General features: G+C 45.7%; 1 protein-coding gene across 3 annotated transcripts in view; it reads left to right on the top strand.

Moving 5' to 3' along the window:
- The window catches only part of iws1 (interacts with SUPT6H, CTD assembly factor 1), a 53,501-nt gene that overhangs the window by 11,882 nt on the left and 16,142 nt on the right, over window positions 1-25,477 (top strand). For all 3 annotated transcript variants that reach the window (XM_072474731.1, XM_072474730.1, XM_072474732.1), the window contains exons 2-9: window positions 2,563-2,678; window positions 6,383-6,746; window positions 8,334-8,393; window positions 8,847-9,477; window positions 17,230-17,296; window positions 21,881-21,993; window positions 22,537-22,687; window positions 25,357-25,439. In XM_072474731.1, coding sequence (XP_072330832.1) covers window positions 2,563-2,678; window positions 6,383-6,746; window positions 8,334-8,393; window positions 8,847-9,477; window positions 17,230-17,296; window positions 21,881-21,993; window positions 22,537-22,687; window positions 25,357-25,439 — 1,585 coding nt within the window. The remainder of the gene's footprint in view (window positions 1-2,562; window positions 2,679-6,382; window positions 6,747-8,333; window positions 8,394-8,846; window positions 9,478-17,229; window positions 17,297-21,880; window positions 21,994-22,536; window positions 22,688-25,356; window positions 25,440-25,477) is intronic.

Raw genomic sequence — 25,477 nt, 5'->3', positions numbered from 1 at the left:
AATCATATACAGTAGAAGCAAGATCATTGGAATAGCCATAAAGCCATTACTTTCATTATTTTGTGATTTCTTACAGTGCCGTGAGTGGTGAGTTTGAGAGTTGTGTAGTCCTGCTAAGAAAGCTTCTGTAAAACTGGTGTTCCTGGATATCCGAACTGGAAAGGTTACATTGTCATTGAGCCCAACATTGATCCCTGTGATACCCCATTAGTTACAGCTTATGCTGACTCTTTTTGTTAGTTAACCAATCCTCTGTCCAAGCTACTATATTATCTTCAATACGTTGCACAGTAACTTTTTTTGTGACACCTTATCGAATGCTTTGGAAAGCCAAATGCACTACTTCTACTGGTTCCCCTTTATCCACCCCCTTCTTACATTCTCAAAGACCTCTATTAAATTTGTCAAATAAAATTGTCCAGTCACAGACTCTGCGTGTATTCGGTTTCTTGAAATGTCCTGTTAGTATTTCCTTAATAAAGAAATCCAGCATTTTCCCAGTGATAAGTGTTAGGCTAGCTGGCTTTTCTGTCTTTCCTCTTTCTCGAATAGGGGTGTAATAAATGCGCTTTTCCAACCACTGGGAACTTGCCAGAATTTTTTGGAAGATTAAAATCAATGCTTCCGCTATCACTGCAGCCAATTCTTTCAGCACCCTGAGATGTAGGCCATCAGGTTCAGGAGATTTGGGAGCCTTTAGTTCCAGTTGTTTGCTACCTACTTTTGCTCCAGTGATAGCTTTAAATTCTGCCCTCCCTTTTGTCCCTTGACTTTATACTATTACTGGGAATCTAATGGTGTCTTCTACCTGGAGACAAGTAGAAAATAATGGTTCAGAAGTTCTGGCATTTCCTTGTTTTCCATTATTAATACTCCTTTCTCGTCCTCTTAAGGATCAACCTTTACTTTGCTACTCTCTTTTTGTATACTGGTGGTATATAGTACGAATGCTGAGGCTTCTCCTCCCAGATCCCCATTCCTCCCTCCCTTGTAATCACGCCTCCTGGCTCTGATTACAGTGGGCAGGGGGAAGGACGTACACAGGGATGGTGATGGAAGTGTCTGGATTATTGCTGAAAGTTATGATTCTCTGAGTATATTAGGCTGTTGCTGACTAGTCTGTGGGCCAGCTCTCCCAGAAAGTCCCAGCTATTGGTGAGGAGGACTCTGCAGCGTCGGCTGTTCTGGTTGTGACTTTGTCATGTCGGGTGCTGAGGTCAATGCCTGGCAGTTCATCTGATTTTATTCTTTAACTTTTTCGTAGCTTGTGGCTTGCTGTGCCATTTCATGGGGTGGTTAAGAATCGATCACAGAGTCACATATACGGCACAGGACCCAGATTTCCTTCCCTAAAGGGCTTTTTTTTTACACCAAGCTGGTAGTTTTGTGGCTGTCATTAGTGATTCTAGCTTTCTATTGTGGACTTATTTAATGAATTGAATTTAAATTCCTTTTGTTGTAGTGATGGGATTTAAATTATCATCTCTGGGTACTAGTAAAATAACATAATACTATACCTGATGCTTTAACAATGTTCTAGTCCATTTTTCTTAGTCCATAAGACATTACGACCCAGAACAGACCCCAACAGTGGCTAGGATGCTGGACAGAAACCTCTATTTTATTTTAATTTTGTAAGGCTGCGAGGAAAAGATACCTCACTTCAGGAGTGATTTCATATAAAATGGGGATATGATATATTAAAACAAACTTTATTACTGACACATTAACGTCACACAAGAAAAAAGCTTACAAATTACCCCTTATACAAAGCTAATCAATACAGTGACACAATAACACTTAAATCATTTCATTTCTCAATCCACTTTTTAAAACAGCTAGGAGACCCAGGTATACTTGTATAAGAGATGTTCTTTTGCGAATGTTAGAACAATGCAGGATCTCTAGCTGAAGTCTTCTGAAACTATCTTCATAGTTTGACTTCCAGAGCCAGCTGCAAACTCCTGTGTCTCAACTAACTGTTGAAACTGCCTATCCTGTTCACCGGTAAATCAGCTTCTGGCCTGTCCCCAGTCAAGTCTTCAATTAAACTGCAGTGAGAGCAAATGCTTGAAAACTCAACTAAACTGCTTTTCTGCAAAACATCTGGTTCTCTAGCTCCTCCCATTAATTACATTATCTTACCAAGCTGAAACACAATGCATCAATTATTTACTCCATAGAAACCCCATTAATCCAAACAAAACCCCATTAGCCCAAGTTTTTATGATGCTTTAATTGCACCATAGTTGTCTTTTAAACCAGGATTTTTAAAAATATGACTGCAGCAGTAACACTAACCGAGGCTTTTAACCCTTACTGCACCAAATCCATATAATACAATATATCTGAAATTTCTACATTCATCACATAGAACACAGGAAAAGGACCAACTTTCACCTTAGGCCATCCTAAAATGCTCCATCACCAACAGTGTACTTCTGACTGTGATGGTTATGTGCAGGAGGCCGTGGAAGTGCGGTAGTGACTTGCATGGCAGTGGTGCTGTGACATGCGATGGCAGCGGTACTGTGACAGTGACTATTGCTTTACTTCAAATAGATGATGGTGGTGCAACGCCGGTACAGGATGAACATAATTCAGACTCAGATGATCAGGAAGACTCGACCGAACACCGTGCTGCATCTGAAGGCAGCAGTGTGGGACATCACTCTGAAGTAAGAGACTAGTTTGTCATTCTTGGTCACTTACCTGTTGTAATGACCCCATAGTCAGTCGCTCAAGACTTAACATATGCAGGCTTAAGTTTATCTGGAACATAACTGGTTTGATCATACCTTGCCAAATCTGACTGGATCTCATCAAGTAATCTGAGATCTCACCGTCCTCGAGCCAAAACTAGCCACCACTCTTGGATCATTCTGGAGTGCAACAATAACCACTTTCCCTACATTCCCTGTAATTACAAAAATGATGCGCCCAGGAACTGTTCTCAAATACCTGTAAAACTGTGAGAGCTGAGTTTCAAACCCATATCCTGTCCTTCACAAGGTTACCCATCTCCATAACACTGCTCACTTCTACCCTGGCCCCGTCAATGGACTGCTAAAGCACTCATTCGGTTGTTGTCATATTCTAGTGTTCTAGAATATGACAATAGGGAGGGAGAGGGGAGAGAGGGGGGGGGGAAGAGGGGGAGGGGGAGCCCAGGGGGGGGGGGGGGAGAGGGGGGGGAGGAGAGGGGAGGGGGAGCCCGGGGGGGGAGAGAGAGAGAGGGGGAGGGGGGGGGAAGGGGAGGGGGGAGGGCCCGGAGGGTGGAGAGAGAGGGGGAGGAGGGGGAGGGCCTGGGAGGGGGGAGAGAGGGGGGGGGGGAGGAGAGGGAGGGAGGGGGGGGGGAGAGGGGAGGGAGGGGGGGGGAGGAGAGGGAGGGGGGGGGGGAGAGGGGAGGGAGGGGGGGGGAGAGGGAGGGAGGGGGGGGAGAGGGAGGAGGGGGGGGGGGAGAGGGAGGGAGGGGGGGGGAGAGGAGGGAGGGGGGGGGAGAGGGAGGGAGGGGGGGGGGAGAGGGAGGGAGGGGGGGGGAGAGGAGGGAGGGGGGGGGGGAGAGGGAGGGAGGGGGGGGGGAAGAGGGAGGGAGGGGGGGGGAGAGGGAGGGAGGGGGGGGGGAGAGGGAGGGAGGGGGGGGAGAGAGGGAGGGAGGGGGGGGGAGAGGGAGGGAGGGGGGGGAGAGGGAGGGAGGGGGGGGGAGAGGGAGGGAGGGGGGGGGAGAGGGAGGGAGGGGGGGGGAGAGGGAGGGAGGGGGGGGAGAGAGGGAGGGGGGGGGGAGAGGGAGGGAGGGGGGGGGAGAGGGAGGGAGGGGGGGGGAGAGGGAGGGAGGGGGGGGGAGAGGGAGGGAGGGAGGGGGGGGAGAGGAGGGAGGGGGGGGGGAGAGGAGAGGGGGGGGAGAGGAGAGGGGGGGGAGAGGGAGGGAGGGGGGGGAGAGGGAGGGGAGGGGGGAGAGGGAGGGGAGGGGGGAGGGAGGGGAGGGGGGGGGAGAGGGAGGGGAGGGGAGGGGGAGAGGGAGGGAGAGGGGGGAGGGAGGGGGGGGAGAGGGAGGGGAGGGGGGGAGGGGGGGGAGGGAGGGGGGAGAGGGAGGGGGGAGGGGGGGAGGGAGGGAGGGAGGAGGGGGGGAGAGGGGAGGGGAGAGGGAGAGGGAGAGGGGGGGAGGGGGGGAGGAGGGGGGCGAGGGGAGGGGAGGGGGGGAGGGGAGAGGGGGGGAGAGGAGGGGGAGGGGGGGAGAGGGAGGGGGAGGGGGGAGGAGGGAGGGGAGGGAGGGGAGGGAGGGGAGGGGGAGGGAGGGGGGATAGAGAGGGAGGGAGAGAGGGAGGAGGGGAGAGGGAGGGAGGGGGGGGAGGAAGGAGGGAGGGGGGGAGAGGGAGGGAGGGGGGGAGAGGGAGGGGGGGGAGAGGGAGGGGAGGGGGGGAGAGGGGAGGGGGGGTGAGTGGGAGGGAGGGAGGGGGGATAGAGAGAGGGAGGGAGGGAGGGGGGAGAGGGAGGGGGGGGGGAGAGGGAGGGGAGGGGGGGGAGAGGGGAGGGGGGGAGTGGGAGGGAGGGAGGGGGGATAGAGAGAGGGAGGGAGGGAGGGGGGAGAGGGAGGGAGGGGGGAGGAGGGGAGAGAGAGGGGGGGGCCCGGGAGGAGGGAGGGGGAGGGGGATAGAGGGAGGGGGGAGAGGGAGGGAGGGGGGAGAGGGAGGGAGGGGGGAGGGAGGGGAGAGAGAGGGGGGGCCCGGGAGGAGGGAGGGGGAGAGAGGGAGGGAGGGGGGGAGAGGGAGGGAGGGGGAGAGAGGGAGGGAGGGAGGGGGAGGGGGGGGGAAGAGGGAGGGAGGGGGGAGAGTGATGGAGGGGAGAGGGAAGGGGGGGAGAGGGGGCATGGGGAGGGGGGGAAGAGGAAGAGGGAGGGAGGGAGGGGGGAGGGGGCGCAGGGCAGCCTCCCCGGCAAGCGGGCGATGTTTTGAGGCAACAATAAACGCAGCCAGCAGGGCTGTTGGGCTTTGCTCTCGGCAGTGTCATTGAGCACACACAGCCAGGCTGGTGTCTTGCACGGAACAGGTTCAATCCCAAACTTCGCCTGTTGTTGCCTCTTTTGGACCCGGCCAGGGGTGACTTTGATATTCTGTCAAAATGCACCGAATGGAAATGGGATCTTTGTATCTAACCCCTCATTGGATTTGAGGGAATGAGTATGGAGACAGCAACTCCTCTCCTTCATTTGCTGCTTTATCTCACTGTAGGACTGGATTGCATTTTTTTTTGTTTGCAAAATGCACGGTTCCACAGCATTCATCCTCTCCCGGGACGGTTGGTGTGCAGATTTAATACTGAACGCTATTATTCTGAGTCTGAGTTGACTTGCCTAGGGGAATGTGAGCTTCACCCTGTGTCGGTGCTGAAGGGGCATGTATTAGGCTCTTCGCCAATCAGTCTATTAAACAGACTGAGATGTGGGAGGCAAGGTGTTGGAGATGGTAGCCAGCACCCACCCACCCACCCACGCCCCCCGCCCAACATACACACACACATACCCCAACAAAGCCACACACACACATACCCCAACAAAGCCACACACACACATACCCCAACAGGGCCACACACACACATACCCCAACAGAGCCACGCACACACACACACACACACACACACACAGCCCCCCACCCCCATACACCAGCCTCCCTGAACAGGTACCGGGATGTGGCGACTAGGGGCTTTTCACAGTAACTTCATTTGAAGCCTACTTGTGATAAGCGATTTTCATTTCATTCATACACACATACCCCAGCAGAGCCACACCCATCCGTGCACACATCCCAACAGAGCCACACCACCATACACATATTTCCCAACAAAGCCATGTCCCTCCACTCCCAACAGTGACACCCACCCATACACAGTCCAACAGGACCACAGCCACCTACGCACATCCCCAAACAGAGCCCCACACACACACACACATCCCCAAACAGAGCCCCACACACACAAAAAAAAAGATGTTTTTCATGGTCTCCTATCTCCGTAACCTCCTTCAACCTTTTACCTCTTCCCTCTGATAATCTCCAACCCTTTCCTTTAATGCATTACCCACCCACCCTTTTATCTCTTTTCAATGATAGAATTTTAGTTACACCAGTCCTACAGTCTGAAACTTCATCCCTCAACGGCACTTCTCCACTACTCTTTCTACCTTTAAAAGTCTTTTCGTAGCCTCTGTTTTCAAAAACTTTTCAAGTCATTCTTTATAATTTGCCTTTGCTGACTTTGTGTCATCACTTTTATATTAATTTCTCAATTTTTCCAGCTCCATATAGCTCCATCGTTAAAGGCATTCCATAGAGGAAAGTATTTCTTTGAGAGCTAGTCTGTGAAAGTTTTCATACTGCTTCTGTTTCAGGATGAAAGCCACAAAGAAGATCAGAGTGACGCAGAAGGCAATGACGTCCCCGGCAGCCCGCAAAGCAGGGAGGACCACCATGTTAGCAGTGATTCTGAGAGTGAGGAACCCAAGAAGGCTCTCAGCATCAAGCAATCAGATGATGAAGCAGGCAGTGATAAGGAGAACCACTCCATAAATGAAGACAGCAACGGAGAGCAGGAAAGAAGCCACAATCGAATGAATGACACAGACAGTGAAAAAGATGTGAGAATATCACCGGAGCACAATGAGAGCCAAGGGGCCAGTGATGATGATGGCCCTGCGCCTCACAGAGCATCCAACAGCGATGATGAGCAAGACGAGGAAGAGGGGGAGGAAACAGGTATGTAGTGGCTAAAGAAAATCTGCCATCATTCAATAGTCCCTGGAAGTGTGCAAGATTAGAAATGACCTCTGCATTTCATCTATTCTGGTTCACTTGGCTAATGAATATCATGTTCCACAGAATCTCTCGCCTTCCTCCAAGCCCTAATCCAACTCTTGATAACAGTTAGCCTGTTCAATATCCCCATTCCATATATCAGCAATACAAAAGTGATATACTGTGGATGCGGGAAATGCTCAGGTCAGCACCTGTAGAGAGAGAACCAAGGTTAACTTCTCAGATTGATTACCTTTGGCCTTGTTTAATAACAAAGATCAAAAGGACCAGTTTTACCTCACTACCCCTTGTCACACCCTCGCCTCACAATTTTAGTGCAATTATGAATTCGGCCTCAATCATAGTATCCCTACAGTGCTCAAGAGGCCATGCGGCCTAGCAAGTCTGCACTAACACTCTGAAAGAGCACCCTACCTAGGCCCACACCCCCACCCTATCCCGTAAGCCAGTAACCCCACCAAAACTTTTGGACTCGAAGGGGCAATTTAGCGTGGCCAATCCGCCTAACCTGCACATCTTTGGAGAATGGCATTTCCTGATGGTACAACCCACAGTTAGTGAAAAGGTCCTTCCGGGGACTCTGCAATAGAAGTGGTTCTACTTCAAACTATGTTCAGATAAAGCTTACACCCTTCAGGAGGTTAACTGTGTAGGTACACTAAACATATAAATGTAACCATTTATATTATGGAGAGTTATTCATGAGCAGTTGATGAGCACCCATTGTTTTGTATCAGTGTTAAATGCTTGGGGAAGTAAATATTTAAGATTGGAATGAGACAGTGCTCTTAATCAGCATTCAACAATATTATAACCAGTGATAGAACCAAAGATCTGTTGGCTTACAGGTTCCAGCGACATTTTCTGTCCTCCAGAACTTCACCTCAGGAGTCCATTTTCACATTAACCTAAATGTGCATTTACAAGCCTTCCTTCCAGAAGTTGTTCCTCCCGTTGTCTAATGTGCAATTGCCAGATAAGTTCGCAGAATGGAACTGGGGACTGAGAACCTTGATTATTTTTTTCCTTGCTCTGACACTTATTGCAGTGCCCAACTACCTCCCAAGCTAAGATTCGCTCACCAAGCACAAACCACCAATGGAAATTTGCTGTGTCTGAGCGGTAACCTTAACTGCACAGCCATGATTGAAATTTCAATTAAAATAATTCCACAAGAATAAGGAAAAGGTATTGGGAAAGGGACTATGTTGTTTACTCTGCTATATATGTGCAGGTTAGGTGGATTGGCTATGATAAATTGCCCTTAAGTGTCCAAAATTGCCCTTAGTGTTGGTGGGGTTAGTGGGTTATGGGGATAGGGTGGAGGTGTTGACCTTGGGTAGGATGGTCTTTCCAAGAGCCGGTGCAGACTCGATGGACCGAATGGCCTCCTTCTGCACTGTAAATTCTATGATAATCTATGATGATATGTGATGGGTTGAATAGCCTTTTATTTGCTGTAAAATTCCATGATTGATATTTGGTTTCTTTTTGTGAAGTTACTAACACGAGGGTGCTCTATTTCAGTGAAAAGGAAGAAGCCAGTCCTGTCTGATAGTGAGGATGAGAAAGAAGAAATAAACAAATGTGAGTACTCAGCAGTATTCCAGGTTGCTTCAATGAGTTTGTAAGGTACCCGGTTTGCAATACAGTAAAAATTTCCATTTCTATGGAGGTCTCTGTTTGTGTGCATGTTGTACACAAAATTCAGGCAGTTTTGGCTTTGCTCTCAGACATGTTCGCCCTGTGTTCATTACCCTGTTCAGACATAATTTTTCAGCTGGGAAGTCATTCTCATTCAAGGTGTTATGATTAGCAACACAGCTACCTTTGTAAAAAAAATTGCATTGCAAGGTATGATTTGGAACCATCCCTCGCGGTGTAGTGATCTCCCCTTTCATTCTTGGAGGGTCATGTTTTTAAGATGGTGCGGGCGGAAATTATGTGGTTGTGTCATTCACAAGACCCCTTTTAATAAAAATAAACCTGATTCAACACTCGTGACTAGTCTGAATGAGATGTTCTTTTTCTTTCTCACAGCTGTAAAGCAAAGTCGAGTGATGTCGGACAGTGAAGACTCAGACAGTGACTTTTCCCCCAAGAAGAAGAAGAAGAAGCCCAGTGCCTCTGGCGGGGAGGAATCGGACAGCGACAGTGATTTGAAGCAAAAGCAACCGGCCTCCGCTGGTGAGGATTCAGATAGTGATGCTGACGTTGCTACAGCAAAGCGCATTGTGTCGGACGATGACAATTCTGATGATGATGCCGAAATGTCGAAAGCCAAGCGCGTGGTCTCTGACGTCGATGACTCAGACAGCGACTCCAACACTCGCGTGAAAAAGCAGGTTGTTTCTGATGCTGAAGATTCTGATAGCAACACAGGCGTTAGGAAAAAACGGGTCTTCTCCAATGATGACGATTCAGAGAGCGACACCGCTCCAAAGAAAAAGCGGGTTGTATCAGAGGACGAGGACTCCAACTCGGACAGCGATGCCCCGGCTAAGAAAAAAAGTGTATTTTCTGCGGGTGAGGATTCTGACAGTGACGCAGAGCCAGAAAAGCAAGAGTCTAACGGTGTCTTATCTGACAGTGATGAGGACGAGGAGAATAAGGAACCCTCCCAAAAAGCCGAATCTGGACTGTTTGGCAGCGACAGTGACTCTGAGGATGAGTAAGTGAAAGTCCTTTTAAAGACAATGATATGACTTTGTAGACTCATGGTAGCAACTTCCTGATTATCCAGACCAAATTGTTTCATAGTCATCTCAGTAATCTGAGTCATCACAGCTCAGTAGTGGGCTGTGGAAGTTTCAGACTTTGTCCAGTTAAATGTTGAAGAACACCCAGCAGTACAATACTGTCTTCAGTCCTCCCAAATGTAGACTATCCAGCTCTAGGCTAAAGTATTAATGAGTAACACCAAGTTACAGGTTGATTCCTATAGGCCACCAGGATAAGGTAACAGAGCTGTCACTGTATAATCCTGGGCTTGCACCTTGGTGGCATCAACCTATTACTGCGATGGGTGAAATTTAGAAACATGAAAATTTGCAGCATACGGGGAGACCAGTTGACCCATCATGTCTATGCCAGCCAAAATGTGAATTGTCCCAATTTCAAACTGTCAATCTATAGCTCTGGAGGTGACGGGATTTGAACTGACTAAAAAGTTTTCTTTTTAAAAATGGTGGGGATTTCGGCCGTGAGTTCCACCCCCCCGTCGCCCTCTGGGTAAAATGCTTTCTCTCCAACCCCCCTCTATCCTTCTGCCAGGTCCTTCCTATTTACCATATCAAGGCACCCCATAATTTTGTACATCTCCCCTCAGTCTTCTCTGTTCCAAACGTCCCCACATTATCCAGTCCTTCCTCCAGAGCTAAGAATCCTGACAACATCCTTGTAAATCTCCTTGGTATTCTCAGCAGTGCGATCACATACTTACTGTAATGCAGTAACCAAAGCTACATTGAGTTCTTCTGCCTAACTGCTTTTCTAACAGAATCTTGCTGCTCCTATTCTCTCCCACAGTTAATAAAGAGAGGTATGTCCTCTTAACCATCTTCTCTACCTTGCTAACTTTAAGGACCTATAGACATGCACTCTGTTCCTCTGCAGAGGGGGCTGGTTTAGCTCAGTTGGCTAGATAGCTGATCCGTGATGCAGAGTGAGGCCAGCAGTGCTGAGGTACCGGCTGAGGTTATTCATGAAGGCCCCACCTTGCCCCTTGCCTGCGGTGTGGTGATCCTCAGGTTAAATCACCACCGGTCAGCTCTCCCCTCAAAGGGGAAAACAGCCTGTGGTCATCTGGGACTATGGCGACTTAACCGTACCTCCTCTACACCTCTCAGTATCCTACTATTTATATATTCTGTTGCATTGTTGGAACCAAGAATCACAGAAGATAGTCACAGAGCTTGAATGTTATTGAAAAAGAGACATGCTATGCATCCATGTCTTGCATCCATCAGGGTAGACTAAATTTCAAGGGAGCAACAATTTATACTGCATGAGAAAAGGATGCTGGTTGCTTGGCAAGTGGCCTCAGGTCAAGGCATTGTCATAGGGAATGCACCCTTTTCCCCATGTCAGTGCCTCGACCAATCGGAGTCAACTTGCCAACCAATCAACATCTTTTTCTCATGCAGTATAAGTCACTGTTCCCTGTGAAATTTGGTATTTTTGCATCTGACCTGAAGAGTGCAAGACGTAAAGCTTCTACGTATGTCTCTTTTGCAGCATCACAGGAGAAGTGAGTTAGATATCAGAATGTTTTATCTGTAGAATCCCTACAGTGCAGAAGGAGGCCATTTGGCCCATCGAGTGCCCAGCAATCCTCTGAAAGAACACTCTCCCACTCCCCCGTCCTTTCCCCTTAACCCCATTTAACCTGCGCATCTTAGGGCATTAAGAGGCAATTTAGCATGACCAATCCACCTAACATGTTTAGATTGTGGGAGGAACACAGAGTATCAAGAGGAAACCCACGCAGACACAGGGAAAACATGCAAATTCCACACAAGACGGTCATCCAAGGCTAGAATTGAACCTGGGTCCCTGTCACTGTGAGGCAGCAGCGCTAATCACTATACTGCCCATAATCCGTTGACATGACTTTATTGAAGGAACCTACTGCAGTCTATAACTAACTTTAAAGCTTACTGTTGTTTAGATTGAAACCCATACCGGTTATCAGTTGTTTTTGCTTGCTCATTCTTTTGTTGTCAATTTTAGACAATAAACCATCATTCAAACAGAAGAGCTGACAGATCACTGACAATTCAGCATTTTTCACTTGCATCGTGCCTCCACTGTGTCTATTAGCCTGACACGGCCTGCTATTGGTAGCCATGTTCAATCATTGCTGCATTGCAGGAATGTCTTTCAGATGTCAAGCTCTGAGGAATATGTTGTTATCTCCTGTCATTAGCCAGATTTCTACGGTCCTGTAGATATTCCTCTGGTTTCTCTTACCTCGTTTTCTTTCCCTTTCTGTTCCCAGTTCTTAACTTTCATTCACTGTGTTTCAACATTTTTCAGTCAATCCTGTGTATTGCTGGTCTTTGGGACATTGAGGTAGGAGTTGGCCATTCAGTAGCTCGAGCCTGCTCTGTCATTTAACTAGATCATGGCTGATTTTGTAACTCAACGCCATCCTCCTGCACAATCCCTCTATTCCTTAATGGTTTTGCTTTCCAGGCTGAGACTGTGTCCTCTGGTTAAAGACAAAGACCCCCCCACCCCCCCCCCACCCCCTGCCCAGCCATGGGAAACATCCTTCCTGCATCCTCCTTGTTTAGCCCTGTAAGAATTTTGTACACTCATTCTTCTAAGCTCGAGAGAATGCAGGTTCAGCCTCCTCAATCTTTCTTCATAGGACAACCTCACCATCCCTGACATTAGTCTAGTGAACCACTGTTGCACTCCCTCTATGGTCAGTGTATCCTTCCTTGGTCTGTAGTTCCATGTTTTCTTTTTCACCCCTTTCTTAACTAGTAGGGTTACCTTTTGTTTTAACCTTCTAATCTGCAGGTACCATCTCAGAATCTATAGAATTAAAGAAGATGACCAACAATGCTTCCACTATCTCAACGGCCATCTCTTTTAACACTTTGGGATGTAGATTCTCATGTCCAGGCGATTTATCTACTTTCAGCCCCATTAATTTCTCCAGTACTAAGGGGGGCACAGTAGTTAGCACTGCTACGCCACTGCACCGAGGATACGATCCCGGCCTCGGGCCACTGTCCGTGTGGAGTTTGCACATTTTCCCCGTGTCTGCGTGGGTCTCACCCCCCACAACCCAAAAAGATGTGCCGGTAGGTAGATTGGCCATGCTAAAATTGCCCCTTAACTAGAAAAAAATAATTAGGTACTCTAAATTTATATTAAAAAATAAATAATTTCTCCAGTACTACCTTTTTACTAATACTAATTTCTGTCAGATCCTCAATCACACTAGTCCCTTGGTTCCCCAATATTTCAGGGAGCTTTATTCATAGAATCCCTACAGTGCAGCAGGAGGCCATTCAGCCCATCAAATCTGCACCGACCATCTGAAAGGGCACCCTACCCAGGCCCACACCCTATCCCCTTAACCCCGCGCATTGTTCATAGCCATTCCACCTATCCTGCACATCTTTCAACTGTGGAAGGAAACCACATTTCAGCACACAAGCCACACACAAACTTAACACAGACAATCAGCCAAGGCTTCCTCCTTGAAGACAGACACATTTGTTTAGATTCCCTGCCAATTAATTATTTTTTTTAATTTCGAGTATCCAATTATTTTTCCCCAATTAAGGGGCAATTTAGCGTGGTCAATCCACCTAACCTGTACATCTTTGGGTTGTAGGGGTGAAACCCATACAGACGGGGAGAATGTGCAAACACCATAGCTATTTAATTATTACCCATTATAAAATCTCCATTCTCTGCTGATAGTGGGTCCACATTTGTCTTTTCCATTTCTTGGTTCTCCTTTGCTGAATTTTAAAATGGTCCCAAATCCTCATCTTACTACTTTAAGCCTACTTGTGACAATAAGTGATTATTATTATTACTATTTTCTTTGGCAACTTTATAAGCATCTTCCTTTGACCTGACAGAATCATTAACTTGTTAGCAATGGTTAGATCACTTCTCCTATTTGCTTTTTGAGACATTTATTCCTCAGTGATGGTCATTCAATTAGGGTGGCTTGGTGGCACAGTGGTTAGCACTGCTGCCTCACAGGGACCCGGGTTCAATTCCGGCCTTGGGCGACTGTGTGGAATTTGCACTTTCTCCCCGGGTCAGTGTGGGTTTCAGTCCAAAGATGTGCAGGTTAGGTGGATTGGCCTACTAAATTACCCCTTTAATGTCCAAGAATGTGTAGGTTAGGTGGGATTGCTGGGATGGGGTGGGGAAGTAGACCTGGGTCGGGGGGTCGGTGCAGACGCGATGGGCTGAATGGCCTCCTGCGCTGTCGGAGAGTCTATGGTTTTATAGCTTTTAACAATTCAATTCTGTCGAAGAGCGAGGGTGAGTATTCCTACAGTAACCAATAAAACAAAGTTGGACTGCATTCTGATAGGTCCTGAGGAAAGTGCATTAATTCTGACCTGCCCCACTTTCACACAGCATGGCAAACCTTTCACTCACTGTCTCCTCACAGAAATTTATTTCTATTTAACATTTAATTTTTATTAATGACTGGTTTATGCCGAGTTAAAAAATCATGCTCTCCCAGTTGGATATTGCTCAGATCTCTCTAGATGAGAAAGTCACACTCTTGTTTAGTACATGATAAATTAGAATTATGGATGTTTGTTATGCTCTTTACACAGGTGTACTAGATATAAGATATTTGGATATTTATCCATCTCCATTCATTTTGTGTGTTTGAGATGGGGAGGTTGCACAGCTGGGAGTGCAGAAAAAAATCCTTACACAGGAGGCTAAAATGTGAAATCATTTAAGTTAAACTACTGAAGTATTGAGTCCATCATTTTGTATGAAGTAGTTTCTAACAAAATAGGAAAATTAAAGAATGTGAGGGATGTGCAGAGAGTGAGATTAGTCAAGGTTGCTCATGCAGAGAAATACTGGTACCAATTTGGACCAAATGGGTTGTTTCTGTGTTTGAATTTCTATGGTTCTGTAATTTGTGGGAGGGAGGCCATGAGCAACAATTATACTGGAGTTCTTCATGGAGATGGCAAAGCTGGTTGGTAATGTGCAGTTCAGCAAAATCTTTGCTCTCTTATAGTAATTAGGCCACAAGGTAGGAAGGTGTAGAAGTACCGAGTGGATGATCCATCTTGGATTTCTCCAGGGGCCACAGATAGCAGTCTTCAGCCAATTTGATTCAGTCCATGTGATATTAAGCAACAGCGAAAGGCACTTGATACTGCAACGGCTATGGGCCCTTCCAGTACAACTGCAACACTGGCATCTACCCAGCAATGTAGAAAGTTGCCCGACAGAAAACACAGGACATATGTAATCCATCTTAATTACTGTCCTAGCAATCTACTCTTGATCAAACACAGAAAATACTGGATCAATGTCAGCAGATCTGACAGTATCTGTGGAGAGAGAAGGGAGCTTTGACAAAGAGTCATCCAGACTTGAAACATTGGCTCCCTTCTCTCTCCACAGATGCTGTCAGACCTGCTGAGATTGTTCCAGTATTTTCTGTTTCTGTTTCATATTCCAGAATCTGCAGTAATTTGCTTTTATAATCTACTCGCGATCAACAGTAAAGTGATGGAAGGGCTCATTTACAGTGCTATTAAACGTCACTTGCTTAGCAATAACTCGCTCACTGATGTTCAGTTTGGGTTCTGCTAGGATTATTCAGCTCCTGACTTCATTGCAGCTTTGGTTCAAATCTGGGCAAAAGAGGTGAACTCCAAAGGTGAACTGCGCGCAACTGTCCTTGACATCAAGGCAGCATTTGACCCAGTGTGGCATCAAGGAGCCCGAGCAAAATTGGAGTCAATGGGAATCGGAGAGAGTGGGTGCGGGGAACTCTCCACTGGTTGAAGTCATACCTAGCACAAAGGAATATAGTTATGGTGTTCGGATGTCAATCATTTTCGTTCCAGGACATCGTTGCAGGAGTTACTCAGGGTAATATCCAAGGCCCAACCATCTTCAGCTGCTTCATCCATGATATTCCCATCAACATAAGGTCATAAGTGAGGATGTTAGCTGATGATTACATAATGTTCAGAACCATTCGCGACTCCTCAGATACTGAAACAGTCCATGTCCAAATACAGCATGACCTGAACAATGTCCAGGCTTGGGCTGTCAAGCGGCATTCACGTCACATAAGTGCTAGGCAATGACCATCTCCAACATGAGGGAATCTAACCATTGCCTCATGTATTCAGTGGCATTACCATCGCTGAATCCCCACCATCAACTGGGGTTACCATTAACCAGAAACTGAACCAGGCAAGCAAGTATATAAATACTGTGCTATAAAGTAGGTCAGAAGCTAAGAATCCTATGGCAGATAACTCCCCTCCTGACTCCCCAAGCCACTTCACCATCTACAAGATGGTAGAAATATATAGCTGATCAGTCAGTATTTTCAAAGAGCAGGGTCTCTGGCGCTGTGAAGCACCAGTGCTAACCACTGTGCTACCGTGCCACCCGGGACTTAGATTCCAGTTTTACACCTGTAAGACAAGCACAGTACGATGTAATTTTATCTAGACCATGAAGTGCACATGGAAGCAGTATGTGTAGTTAATATGGAAAGATTTAAGGGTGCATTGAATTAGTATTTGAGGAAAAGGAAGAATTTTACGTTTAAGTAGCACCTTTCATATCCTCAAAATATCTCTAGTACTTCATAGCTGTCGATCCCATACATATTTTATACGAATATAAATTGACTGCACTGTGAAATACAAATTGAGATTAGCTTCAAAGCTGTAAATGCAATTTGACTGAAGTTAAACAAAAATAAACACACTATGTCAATCATTGACATTCATATGGCTGTTTGCTGTGTCCATGGCTCATTTGAGTGTGATGAATATTTGTACCACTCCACAGCATAGATACATTAGATCCTAGAAGTTACTCTCTGCAATGATTTTCATTCTGTTGTTTTAATAGTTGTAGTAGTGTAACAAAATATAATTTGGATTTTTATAGCATTTTAACTAATATATTTATAGTGCTGTGCTATTTTGTAAGCTGCCCATTTGGGCACAACAAGTTTCCATATACTGTAGTGAGTGAGTAGTTATTCTGTTTTGGCCTTTGGTCATCAAATAAATGATGACAGATCACCAGGAAACCTCCATGTTCTTCTTCAAATTGAGCCATGGCTTGAGACTTCACACTAAGCCTCTGTTTGAAATGTCTCCAAAACCCAGCACCCCAACTCAAGAATGTAGCCCTCGCTTCGTACTGTACTTCTAGTATGTAAACTAGTACGGAACTAGATTATGTGCTCCTGTTGAGGATTGAGGCTTGACCCCATCACCATCTGATTCAAGAGGATGAGAATGTTGTGTGAAGCTTGGTACTGAAAGTGCACAGTTGGTTGATATCAGTTTCTGGTACCACCCTGACGGACTGCAGTTTTGCTTTTCTCCTTCTGCCCTTCCCATGCCCTTGTTTCTGATGTTCCTGCGCAATATATGATTTCATGGATGCGTGCATTAAAATAGTTCCACCCGATTTGAGCTAACGTGTTCAGAGCTGCCAGCTGTTCTAGATCCTAGTGCAGGTTAATTCCCATTGGACGGTGCTCTAGTTTACGTCACCAATATCAGCGGCAGATGATCCTATAGCTCGTTGAGAAGCATGGGAGATGGAATGTGAGAAAAGTCCGTCCAATATAGACAGTATTTCCTATCAGTGGGACTAATTTCTGAGTAACCTGGTAACATTTTCCTCTGCTTCCTCTAAACAGGGCTGGTGTTGGAAACTTGATAGCTGACATTTTTGGTGAATCGGATGATGAAGGGGAAGAGTTTACAGTACGTATAGAGTTGGTTTCTAAATACTGTGGTTCACCTGATTGATTCTCACCAGCAAACTGGCTGGCTAAACCCTGCCAAAGAATTGTATTCAATTCTTCAAAAAAGTTTTTATTTCCAACACTGAATGTTTACAATCTCAGTAGCTGGAAGGTCCTGGGAGGACTTTCTATACAAATACTCCGTCTTTCTATTTTTCAAAGATTTATTTGATAGCTCCTTAGTTCTGTGCAATGTTTTAAATCTAATTACTCCTGTAAGCCAGGTTGCCTCCAGTTTATATGGGGGAGACTATAGGCCTTCCAGGCGTTGCTGCACACTGCCATTGATTGAGGGCTGCAGGGCTAGTGCTTGTGCAATGTCGGTGATTGGATACTGCTGCATGTTATGTCGAGTGATTTAGGGTCGACTGTATAGTTGGGAGGCATTATCATGCCTTCAACCGGTCATCACTAGGTATGGTTTGCTGCATCAGTGTGCTATTATCTCAGGTTCTAACATCCCTCTTATCCATCTAAATGAGAACCCTATTAAAAAACCTCAATTGGTTTGGCATCAATTGTATTCTGAACCGGTGAATTCTACAATCGTAACCCTTTTTGGGATTCACTTTTAACCAGTTGAGCTCAAATTCCATTATTATGGTTTCCTCTTAAACTGGCACCTGTCACATACTTGGGGCACCCCAAATATGGCAAACGGTTTGTGCACAGCAAGGTCCCACAAAAGAAAGTGACGGGTTAACACTGCTTCCTCAGCGCCATATGCAAAGATGTGCAGGTTAGGTGGATTGGTCATTCTGACATGGCACTTAGTGCAAAGATATGCAGGTTAGGTGGGGTTATGGTAGGAGGGTTGTGAACCTAGGTAGGATGCTCTTTCAGAGTGTCAGTGCAGACTCGGTGGGTCAAATTGCCTCCTTCTGCACTGTAGGGATTTCATGGACAGAAATGGCTAGCCACTTTGTAATCTGTTTTGATGGGATTCATTGAGGAACAAATGTTGGCCAGGATATGAGAAGAATCTACCTGGTTTAAGCCTTATCAGAAAGGCAGCATCTCTGAAGGTGCAGCGCCATCTCAGTACTGCAGCCTAGATTTATGTTCCAAATACCACTACAGTAAGTGAGTCTTTGTTCCTTACAAACTAATGTGACCTAATATACAACGATAATTTGCCTTTATTTAGTATCTTTGAAGCATTCCAAGCTTCTTCATGGGAATGTTATAAAATAAAATGAGCCATGTAAGGAATTATTTGGGTACGTCATCAAGGTAGATATTTTAAAAGGATCTGAAGGAAGAAAAAGGGGTTGAAAGGAGGGGAATCCAGAGCTTCAGGCCTTGGCTGCTGAATTCACGGCTACCAATGGTGGCATGCCCAAAGCTGTGGCGTGCCCAATACTCTGAATACTCAGGCACGAATTTGAGGAGTACAGGTATCTCGGAGAGTTAAAAGGCTGAAAGATTTGCAAACAAGGATGTGGAGTTTAAAATTGGGGTGTTGTTTTACCAGGAGTGCAGGACTGATGAGTGAATCATTGGGACTATCGCAGTTAATAGCAAAGAAAGAGTTCTTTTGTCTGTGCCAACATCTTGTTGGTGATGTTTTTCCCACGTGCCTGTTGGCCTTGCCATTATCCCGACATAGCAAGCCCTCAGTTTCAGCCAGTACGTTTAGGGTTGTACTTGTTAAAAAGGCTAGGTTCAGAGCGAAGAGCAGAGAATTGGGTCTGCTTTTGTGAATCTCCAAGTAATTAACTAAAGAGTGAGACTGAAAGGCCTGGTTTATACCCTGCTCTATTCGCCAGAAATGCTGCATTTCATATAAATATTCATACATGGGAAATGACTTTATATTAGCAGATCAATCCAAACAAAATCACATCCCTTCCCATTTTCCATGATGGATCCTCACGTGACTTATGGTACGCTATGTATGTGACTGTGTTGAAACCCTGGCAAACTTACTTGTGCATTAAATTTATACAATGCCTTTTGTAACCTCAGGACATCCCAAATGGGATGAAGCCAACAAAGTACTTTTGAAATGTACAGTAAGAAGTCTTCCAACACCAGGTTAAAGTCCAACAGGTTTGTTTCAAATATACTGCTTCATCATCATCTGAGGAAGGAGCAGTGCTCCGAAAGCTAGTGTTTGAAACAAACCTGATGGAATGTAACCTGGTGTTCTAAGACTTCTTACTGTGCTCACCCCAGTCCAACGCCGGCAACGCCACATCATTTTGAAATGTAGTCACTGTTATAGTATAGGAAGCTCAGCAGTCAATTTGTGCACTGCAAGTATGCGCAAACGGTCCAAGTAAGGCTGCAGGCCTTTGAATGATTTTGGGTTTACCTGGGTAGAACCTGGAAGGCTATCCAAGAGTGGGTTGAAATAATTAAATCTAGAGGTTTAAAAAAAAGGCATGGATGTGAATTTTAACAGCTGATGAACTGAGGATGGGGCAGAGTCAGATAATGTTCCAAATGAGCAAGTAGGCAGTGTTAACAATGGTGTGGATAAGTGTTCAGAGGCTTATCTCAAAGTCAAAATAACAAGTTTGCAAACGGTCCGATTCAGCCTTAGCTTTGGTTTTTAACGGAGAGAAGTATTGATTGCAGATTTGTAGGTGAGAGGACAATACCTGAAGAGAAAATGTTAACATATTTAACTAATGTGAGAACCAGGAAGGAAAACTGGGCTGTCAGCAGTTCAGTGGGAATAAGGTCAAGGGAGCAGGAGATATCTTATCTTTTCATGACAAGTTGAGTTTAGAGGGACCATGAGGAGAAATAGGAGAGGAACCTGAGAAAGATTTGAGTTCAGGGCTAGGCAGTGGGGAAAATGTGGCTTGGTGGGCTAGGGGGAGAGATGGAAGCAGCAGATTAGATGGTCTCAATCTTCATGCTAAAGAAGACTTTAGGTTCCTCACATTTGTTGCTGAAGACGGAGTGATGCAGATGGTTTGCATTAGGGAAACAAAGCGGTAGATGAGGGAGGACCTGCAGGTGCTTTTGTGTGGTCCAGCCAGATCTAACAGTAAACTGCTAAATCAGCTGTCCACCATATCTGTTCAATCTGCATCCCTTGGATTTAAAGGTGAGGTGATGAGGGCTGTACTAAGGCAATGGCCAGAATGAAAGTAATGGTTTTAATGGGAACTAGAACATCAAAGTATGATTGAGTAGATGTGTAGCTGCAGAAATGTCATAACGAATGGAGGGCCAAAGATTAGATAGTTGGGATTTTGAATGTACAATTATAGGTGAACGAGTATAGAGTTTAATCCAGGGAGGACGTGGAATTAAGTTGGGGGACAGAGGATGTGAGTGGAGAGCAATGCAAGGAAGTGATCAGATGCAAAATACCTGCTCGTGTGGCTGTTACATTTCAGGATTTTGCCATATTTGCAACAGAAAAGATTTGGAAATGCATTATATTCAAATGGTGTGTTTTTAATTTAAAGTAGATTGAAACTGTTTTAAAATTCCCCTCGTTGCATAAGGCAGTAAAATTTATATGAAGATCAACCAGACATTGACCAAGGAGAATGGATAATTCATTTATTTCCAAAATCCTACAATCATCCACAACTCTGGTGCAGTTGAGATCATCCTATTCATTTAAGCCCAATGTGAAGCATGTGCCAGGATCTCATTTTTTGGAGGGGAGGGGTGGGGGCAATGTTGCAAGGTAGCCTGTCCTGTTGACCAGTGTTCAAAATTACTGAGCAGTTGTCTGTAAAATTCATGCAGACATGAGATGCAGGGGTCACTTGTAGGATTGACCAGCACTGCTGAACCCAAGAAAATAACTGAGGCAAGCTTGAAACTTCTAACAGCAGCATTAGAAACTCGTGTAAACTAAACTTTTGTTACTGGATTTAACAGGCTGGCTTGTGACTCTTGTCACAGATCAACAAGGCACCCTTGGATAGGGTGCTCTTTCCAAGAGCCGGTGCAGACTCGATGGGCCGAATGGCCTCCTTCTGCACTGTAAATTCTATGATAATTCTATGAACACCATATACTCATGGAGACTAGCTCTATTTGAAAAGTTAACACTTGCAGAATAGGCCAAATGAAATCTTATGCTCTATGGCCTGGAAGTGCTTAATGAGACAGTAATAGAGGTAACTTTATCGTAACCTATGCTTTGCCTGACTGACTCCTTTGTTCCCCTTCCAGTCTTCTACATTAGATCTGCGAAATATGTTATTTGGTATCGAGCCAGGAGACTTGCAACTCTGAGAAAATGGATGTTGGTGTAGTCAATGTTCAGGATGCAGTCTGCTACAAAAGATGTTTGCCTAATTGATTCTTAAGAGCCAGGTTGTGAATCGTATCTATGCTTGGGCAGCTTTTCAATTGGTTGTTGTAGGCCTGCAAAACAAATGACTAGACTGCTTTCAAAACATCATAGCTCCTCACTGTAACACTCTTGGGTGTACCAGGCCTGTTGTATAAAATCCATTTATTGGCAGGGTGCTATTGATTTAAAACATGCTCCTTCCATCTATTTTCTTTCAGGCTGTGCCCTATAGGTGTTGTCTGTGTCTTTAAATTTTATCTTCCCTCTCAGGGCTTTAACCAAGAGGACCTGGATGGTGAAAAGGCTGCTCTCGAAACAGAGAGGAAGAAAATGGTTGCTGAAGAGTCTGACTCGGACAACGAAGTTCGAGGGAAAGGACGAGAGTAAGTAAAAGCTTTTGCTTAAGAGTTAAGTTAATGCAGCACGATGAGGATCAGCTTCTTGTGCTGGGATGTGATGAATTTTACTTGAAGGACAGTTTGTGTTCTCACGTTTTCGCGTTTACTGTTTTTTAAAATCATTTTCTTGCTGGTAGAAAGTGCTTGATTGCATGCCAGAGACCAGCACACAGCCCTACAGAAAGTTGTGAATCAACAGTAGGTTCAGTCTTTGTGAGATCGGCAAACATTGGAGAAGTCCGCTCTGTAACCTTCACTCTTGCACATTCGATGATGGCCATGCCCTTCTGGTAAAGAATTGCAGCTTCATCATCTGGCTTGGAAACATGAAATATAGCCAGTTACCTTTCAGTCCTCTATCCTTTGGAAAGATGTAGGCCCCTCTGCACATTACTTGAGCAAGGTGCTGTTTGCCCGCCCCCCCCCCCCCCCATTGCATTTTAACCAATTTTATCTAAATTAAGGATTTATGTTGATGGATACAAAGAGGAAATCTCTTGGATATTCATGAGTTTATTTCTATCACAGCTCCGATTTTGTGTCTGACTTTGAGATGATGCTACAAAAGAAGAAAGATCTAAACAGGAAGCGGCGGCGGAATCGGGATGGTGGCACTTTCATTAGTGATGCGGACGATGTAGTTAGTGCCATGATCACCAAAATGAATGAAGCTGCAGAGGTGGGTAACAGCTGCGCTTCAGTATTTACTGATAGCGGGGCCAAGCAGAGCTTGGGGAGATAGTCAAAGGGCCTTTGGGCAAACACATTCAGACAAATTGGGAGTCTGCAATGTCAGGCCAAAGGTTTGGAGGCAAGTCCAATCTGGTACTGACTGGAGTCCGAGCGATGTGACTAAGGGAATTGGGACTCTTGAGAGTGAAAATTAGAGACACCTGAAGGATTTAGAATGATAGAGATTCTTACAGAACACAAGGAGGTCATTCAGCACATATTTCCCCTGCCAATTCTTTGAAAGAACTGTCCAATTAAGTCTGAAAAGCTGGCTTTTTCCCCCGATTAATCCTGCAAATTAGTCCTCCTCAAGGACTTGTCCAATTACCGTTGAGATTTTGTGTGGGATCTGTTTCATAGAATCATAGAATTTACAATGCAGAAGGAGGCCATTCGGCCCATCGGGTCTGCACCGGCCCTTGGAAAGAGCACCCTCCCCAAGCCCACATCTCCACCCTATCCCTGTAACCCCACCCAAACTTTTTGGACAGTAAGGGTAATTTAGATTGGCCAATCCACCTAACCTGCACATCTTTGGACTATGGAGGAAAACAGAGCACCCGGAGGAAACCCATGCAGACACTGGGAGAACGCGCAGACTCCGCACAGATGGTGATCCGAGCCGGGAATCGAATCTGGGACCCTGAGCTGTGAAGCAACTGTGCTAACCACTGTGCTGCCATGCTGCCCCACCTCCTCTTTAGATAGTGTATTCCAGATCTTAAAACCATTCCACTCACTTACCAGAGGAAACAGTTCTTCCAAATTACTCACTCATAATTTTCAGTACCTCTCCTAGGTCTTTCCTTGAGCTTCTCTGCTCTTAAGAACAAGTTCAACTTCTCCAATGTCTGCACATAACTGAAGCATCTTTTGCTCAGTACCATACTAGTAAATCTCCTTTGTACCCTCGCCAAGGCCTTAACATTGTTCCTTGTACATGGTGCCCAGAATTGTACACAGTACTGTAGCTGAGAACCAGCGATTCATAAAGGGTTTAGCATGACTTCCTGTTTCTCTATTCAATGGGCCTATTTAATAAAGCCACAACCTCTATGCTTTCGTAATCGCCTTATAAACTTAACCTTCCACATTCAAAGATTTCTGAGATGCATCCCAGGCCTCTCTGCTCTTGCACCCGCTCCACCCCCACCCCACCCCACCCCCTCACAATAATCAATTTAAATTAAACTACATCACCATGTTGTTCCTCCCAATTCCACACTTGCCTACATTAAATTGCAAATATCTGCCCATTTCACCAGTTCATATCTTCCTGAAGTCTGTTACCATCTCCTCACTATTTATTATATTGCCAAGTTTGTATCATTCATGAACTTTAAACCCATGTTGAGGCCATTCATTTATAAAACAAATAAAGCAATGGCCCTAGTTCCAGCTCCTGGGAGAACCTATACTGCATCCTCAGTCAGACCTGCACTAAGTGTCCTTCTTTCAGTGCCTTCACTTACAAAGTGGTCATTGTACGTATAGTAAAGCAGATATTCCTGAATTGGCTCAATCTACCATGTTTCTTCTCTTTTGCCTTCAACTTAGATTGTGCCTAATTCTGGATACCTGCCAGTATAGTTGGAATTCATTCTGTTTTCTGTTTGTTGGATCTCTCCATTCATTATATTTCTGAGGTCCTTTTCCATCAACGGACCCAAAGATCTTCTACGTTGGCAGCCAGTACAGGGCATGGTGGCTGTTATAGGGCTGGAGTGCCTGAGGGATTCCAGCCAAATTGGAAGGGGTTAATCAGGAAGACCCATGTCCAGAATTCCTTCTCTCTGTGGACAACAACTGCTAATATTTGAAATGCTGGGGTGGATAGATGGATAATGGCAGCTTATCATCATCTGATGTATTGGTGGAGTGAGATGCGGAGTTGTTCAGTGCAGCTCCAGACAATTGCCTATACGGAGACCTTTGCCGAGCACCCAGCACAACAAAGAGGCTGTATTCCTTGGGATAGAGCTGCACAGGCATTCAATCCCAGGGATTTGGTTTCTCTACTGCTGTGGTAAGGGTAAAGTCGCCAAAGTCCCAGATGACCATAGGTTACTTTCCCCCCTTTGAGGGGGGAGAGCTGACTGGTGGTGGTTTAACCTGAGGATCACCACACCTCAGGTGAGGGAAAAAGTTGAGAAGGCGAGGCCTTCATGAATAACCTCAGCCCCGGTACGAGAATTGAACCTGCGCTGCTGGCATTGCTCTGCATCACAAACAAGCTGTCGAGATAACTGAGAAAAATATAATGGTTGAGGCATTCTTTGGAGCAAAAAAATGTTTCAGGGTGATATTAGGACAGCCGGATTATCCAGTTAGAGGTATTGGAGAGGTAATGTTTGAAGGAAATTAAATGATAAGTTACTAATTTTTTGAAATTGTTTTTAACCAGTAAAGGCATCAGGGTGGGGGTGGTGTGGGGGGGAGGGATGCCTGAACTGAGAGTGGGAGTAAGCAGGCTGGATACCCTGAGAATATTTATTGATTTGACAAGCTGACTGTAAACGGGCATCTGGTTTGACAGTCTCAATCTCTTGGAAGTGCCTGAGTGAAGCAAATCCACATGTTGTTATTCAGCGGCCTTTTATATGCTGTTTCCTACAGGAGGATAGGCAGCTCAATGGCCAGAAGAAGCCAGCCTTGAAGAAGCTGACCCTTCTCCCCACAGTGGTGATGCATTTGAAAAAGTAAGATGAAGTTTACTTCTGCTCCTCATTTAATTTTC

This window comes from Scyliorhinus torazame, chromosome 14, assembly GCF_047496885.1.
Source record: "Scyliorhinus torazame isolate Kashiwa2021f chromosome 14, sScyTor2.1, whole genome shotgun sequence".
In the NCBI taxonomy this organism is placed as follows: domain Eukaryota; kingdom Metazoa; phylum Chordata; class Chondrichthyes; order Carcharhiniformes; family Scyliorhinidae; genus Scyliorhinus; species Scyliorhinus torazame.
The sequence above is the reverse complement of the archived record's forward strand: the minus strand, read 5'-3'. Positions and strand labels throughout refer to the sequence as shown.